Below are 5,351 nucleotides of genomic sequence, written 5' to 3' on the forward strand. Positions count from 1 at the left end.
CCCTAACCCTAACCCTAACCTCCCCCTGTTTCCTCAGGGGAGACTCTTTAAACATACCCAGTGGTAACACACACTACCTCCCCCTGTTTCCACAGGTGAGACGAGAGAGGAGAGAACCTTCAGGAACTGGATGAATTCTCTGGGAGTCAACCCTCATGTTAACCATATATACGGGTAACTACCTTTACTATTATTATAAACCCTAACTAGTAACTACCTTTCATATTATAAATACAATATCAACCCTCATGTTAACCATCTACAGTGCATTCGGAAAGTATTCAGAAACCTTTACTTTTTTTTAAATTTTGTTACGTTACAGCCTTATTCTAAAATGGATTAAATCGTTTTTTTCCCCTCATCAATCTACACACAATACCCCATAATGACAAAGCAAAAACTGGTTTTATAATTTTTTTGCAAATTTATACAAATTTCAAAACTGAAATATCATATTTACATAAGTATTCAGACCCTTTACTCACTACTTTGTTGAAGCACCTTTGGCAGCGATTACAGCCTCGAGTCTTCTTGGGTATGATGCTACAAGCTTGGCACACCTGTATTTGGGGAGTTTCTCCCATTCTTCTCTGCAGATCCTCTCAAGCTCTGTCAGGTTGGATGGGGAGCGTCGCTGCACAGCTATTTTCAGGTCTCTCCAGAGATGTTAGATCGGGTTCAAGTCCGGGCTCTGGCTGGGCCACTCAAGGACATTCAGACTTGTCCCGAAGCCACTCCTGCATTGTCTTGGCTGTGTGCTTAGGGTCAATGTCCTGTTGGAAGGTGAACCTTCGCCCCAGTCTGAGGTCCTGAGCGCTCTGGAGCAGGTTTTCATCAAGGATCTCGCTGTACTTTGCTCCGTTCATCTTTCCCTCGATCCTGACTAGTCTCCCAGTCCCTGCCGCTGGAAAACATCCCCACAGCATGATGCTGTAACCACCATGCTTCACCGTAGGGATGGTGCCAGGTTTCCTCCAGACGTGACGCATGGCATTCAGGCCAAAGAGTTCAATCTTGGTTTCATCAGTCCAGAGAATCTTGTTTCTCATGGTCTGAGAGTCTTTAGGTGCCTTTTGGCAAACTCCAAGCGGGCTGTCATGTGCCTTTTACTGAGGACTGGCTTCCGTCTGGCCACTCTACCATAAAGGACTGATTGGTGGAGTGCTGCAGAGATGGTTGTCCTTCTGGAAGGTTCTCCCATCTCCACAGAGGAACACTGGAGCTCTGTCAGAGTGACCATCGGGTTCTTGGTCACCTCCCTGACCAAGGCCCTTCTCCCCCGATTGCTCAGTTTGGCTGGGCAGCCAGCTCTAGGAAGAGTCTTGGTGGTTCCAAACTTCTTCCATTTAAGAATGATGGAGGCCACTGTGTTCTTGGGGACCTTCAATGCTGCAGAATTTTTTTGGTACCCTTCCCTAAATCTGTGCCTCGACACAATCCTGTCTCGGAGCTCTGTGGTCAATTCCTTCGACCTCATGGCTTGGTTTTTGCTCTGTCATGCATTGTCAACTGTGGGACCTTATATAGACAGGTGTGTGCCTTTCCAAATCATGTCCAATCAATTGAATTGACCACAGGTGGACTCCAATGAAGTTGTAGAAACATCTCTAGGATGATCAATGGAAATAGGATGCACCCAAGCTTAATTTCGAGTCTCATAGCAAAGGGTCTGAATACTTACGTAAATAAGGTATTTCAGTTTTTTTTTTTTTATACATTTGCAAAAATGTCTAAAAACCTGTTTTCGCTTCGTCATTATGGGGTATTGTGTGTAGATTGATGAGGGGAAAAAATTATTTAATCAATTTTAGAATAAGGCCGTAACGTAACAAAATGTGGAAAAGGTCAAGGGGTCTGAATACTTTCCGAATGCACTGTATACAGGTAACTAACTTTACTATTATTATAAACCCTAACTAGTAACTACCTTTCATATTATTAATACAATATCAACCCTCATGTTATCCATATATACAGGTATGATTATTGCTTTTTTATTATTAAATATGGGTATGAATCTGAAAGCAAGAATTATGACAGCAGAATAATTTCCCTCCCTCCTTCCAGTGATCTGTTAGATGCACTGGTCATCCTCCAGCTCTATGAGAGGATTAAGGTTCGAGTGGACTGGGACCACAAAGTCAACCGCCCTCCCTACCCCAAGATAGGGGCCAACATGAAGAAGCTGGAGAACTGTAACTATGCAGTGGAACTCGGGAAGGCGAAGGCAGGGTTCTCTCTGGTCGGCATCGGAGGACAGGACCTTAATGACGGAAACCCAACTCTCACCCTGGCACTGGTCTGGCAACTGATGAGGAGGTAGGAGAGAGGGACGGAGTGGAGAGAGAGAGGGGGATAGAGGGAAAGGAGAGAGAGAGGGGGAGGGAGGGAAGGGAGAGAGAGAGGGGGAGGGAGGGAAGGGAGAGAGGGGAGAGAAGGAGGGAGGGAGGGACGAGGAGAGAGAGAGGGGGATAGAGGGAAAGGAGAGAGAGAGGGGAGGGAGGGAGGAAGGAGGGAGGGAAGGAGAGAGGGGAGAGAAGGAGGGAGGGAGGGAAGGGAGAGAGGGGAGAGAAGGAGGGAGGGAGGGAAGTAGGAAGAGAGGGAGGGAGAGGGGGAGAGAGAGAGGGAAGGAGAGAGAGGGAAGGGAGAGGTAGAGAGAGGGGGGAGGGTGTGAGAGAGAGAGGGAGAGAGAGAGAGGGAAGGAGAGGTAGAGAGAGGGGGCGGGTGAGAGAGAGATAGAGGAAGGGAGAGAGAGGGGAGGGACAGCGGGAGGGAGAGAGGGGGGAGGGAGGGAGAGAAGGAGGGAAAAATAGGGAGGGAGAGAGAGGGGGAGGTAGGGAGAGAGGGAGGGAGGGGGAGGGGGGAGGGAGAGAGAGGGGGAGGGACCTGACTAATAGATAACCTCCTCCTGCTCCTCTATCAGACCTGACTAATAGATAACCTCCTCCTGCTCCTCTATCAGACCTGACTAATAGATAACCTCCCTCCTGCTCCTCTATCAGACCTGACTAATAGATAACCTCCTCCTGCTCCTCTATCAGACCTGACTAATAGATAACCTCCTCCTGCTCCTCTATCAGACCTGACTAATAGATAACCTCCTCCTGCTCCTCTATCAGACCTGACTAATAGATAACCTCCTCCTGCTCCTCTATCAGACCTGACTAATAGATAACCTCCTCCTGCTCCTCTATCAGACCTGACTAATAGATAACCTCCTCAGATACACTCTGAATGTTCTGGAGGACCTTGGAGATGGAGAGGCTGCTAACGATGACCTCATCATCAACTGGGTCAACAGAACCCTGACTGGAGCCGGGAAGAACTCCAAGATCTCCAGCTTCAAGGTGACAAGACAGATGGAACGGAGTGGCTTTCTAATCTCTATTATACTGTGTGATCTGTGATTCACAAGGAACCCTGGACACAGTGTTTCTCTATAGCTTTAAACCCTAGACACAGTGTTTCTGTATAGCTTTAAACCCTGGACACAGTGTTTCTCTATATCTCTAAACCCTAGACACAGTGTTTCTCTATATCTCTAAACCCTAGACACAGTGTTTCTCTATATCTCTAAACCCTAGACACAGTGTTTCTCTATAGCTTTAAACCCTGGACACAGTGTTTCTCTATAGCTTTAAACCCTGGACACAGTGTTTCTCTATAGTTTAAACCCTGGACACAGTGTTTCTCTATATCTCTAAACCCTAGACACAGTGTTTCTCTATATCTCTAAACCCTAGACACAGTGTTTCTCTATAGCTTTAAACCCTAGACACAGTGTTTCTCTATATCTCTAAACCCTGGACACAGTGTTTCTCTATATCTCTAAACCCTAGACACAGTGTTTCTCTATATCTCTAAACCCTAGACACAGTGTTTCTCTATATCTCTAAACCCTAGACACAGTGTTTCTCTATATCTCTAAACCCTAGACACAGTGTTTCTCTATATCTCTAAACCCTGGACACAGTGTTTCTCTATAGCTTTAAACCCTGGACACAGTGTTTCTCTATAGCTTTAAACCCTGGACACAGTGTTTCTCTATAGCTTTAAACCCTGGACACAGTGTTTCTCTATATCTCTAAACCCTAGACACAGTGTTTCTCTATATCTCTAAACCCTAGACACAGTGTTTCTCTATAGCTTTAAACCCTAGACACAGTGTTTCTGTATAGCTTTAAACCCTGGACACAGTGTTTCTCTATATCTCTAAACCCTAGACACAGTGTTTCTCTATATCTCTAAACCCTAGACACAGTGTTTCTCTATATCTCTAAACCCTGGACACAGTGTTTCTCTATAGCTTTAAACCCTGGACACAGTGTTTCTCTATAGCTTTAAACCCTGGACACAGTGTTTCTCTATAGCTTTAAACCCTGGACACAGTGTTTCTCTATATCTCTAAACCCTAGACACAGTGTTTCTCTATATCTCTAAACCCTAGACACAGTGTTTCTCTATAGCTTTAAACCCTAGACACAGTGTTTCTCTATATCTCTAAACCCTGGACACAGTGTTTCTCTATATCTCTAAACCCTAGACACAGTGTTTCTCTATATCTCTAAACCCTAGACACAGTGTTTCTCTATATCTCTAAACCCTAGACACAGTGTTTCTCTATATCTCTAAACCCTAGACACAGTGTTTCTCTATATCTCTAAACCCTGGACACAGTGTTTCTCTATAGCTTTAAACCCTGGACACAGTGTTTCTCTATATCTCTAAACCCTGGACACAGTGTTTCTCTATAGCTTTAAACCCTGGACACAGTGTTTCTCTATATCTCTAAACCCTAGACACAGTGTTTCTCTATATCTCTAAACCCTAGACACAGTGTTTCTCTATAGCTCTAAACCCTAGACACAGTGTTTCTGTATAGCTTTAAACCCTGGACACAGTGTTTCTCTATATCTCTAAACCCTAGACACAGTGTTTCTCTATATCTCTAAACCCTAGACACAGTGTTTCTCTATATCTCTAAACCCTAGACACAGTGTTTCTCTATATCTCTAAACCCTAGACACAGTGTTTCTCTATATCTCTAAACCCTGGACACAGTGTTTCTCTATAGCTTTAAACCCTGGACACAGTGTTTCTCTATAGCTTTAAACCCTGGACACAGTGTTTCTCTATAGCTTTAAACCCTGGACACAGTGTTTCTCTATATCTCTAAACCCTAGACACAGTGTTTCTCTATATCTCTAAACCCTGGACACAGTGTTTCTCTATATCTCTAAACCCTAGACACAGTGTTTCTCTATATCTCTAAACCCTAGACACAGTGTTTCTCTATAGCTTTAAACCCTGGACACAGTGTTTCTCTATAGCTTTAAACCCTGGACACAGTG

At 44.6% G+C, this 5,351-nt stretch overlaps 1 protein-coding gene across 2 annotated transcripts in view; it reads left to right on the forward strand.

Annotated features, from left to right (window-relative positions):
- The window catches only part of LOC121559242 (plastin-3), a 51,454-nt gene extending 48,006 nt beyond the window's left edge, over window positions 1-3,448 (forward strand). The window contains exons 12-14 of one of the 2 annotated variants that reach the window (XM_041872529.2): window positions 96-174; window positions 2,068-2,319; window positions 3,224-3,448. In XM_041872529.2, the coding sequence (XP_041728463.2) occupies window positions 96-174; window positions 2,068-2,319; window positions 3,224-3,407 (515 nt within the window). In that variant the 3' untranslated portion in view covers window positions 3,408-3,448. The remainder of the gene's footprint in view (window positions 1-95; window positions 175-2,067; window positions 2,320-3,223) is intronic. The other variant, XM_041872531.2, reaches the window with a different exon arrangement.
- Window positions 3,449-5,351: the final 1,903 nt, after the last annotated feature.

Source organism: Coregonus clupeaformis, unplaced genomic scaffold (genome assembly GCF_020615455.1).
Source record: "Coregonus clupeaformis isolate EN_2021a unplaced genomic scaffold, ASM2061545v1 scaf0259, whole genome shotgun sequence".
Taxonomy (NCBI): domain Eukaryota; kingdom Metazoa; phylum Chordata; class Actinopteri; order Salmoniformes; family Salmonidae; genus Coregonus; species Coregonus clupeaformis.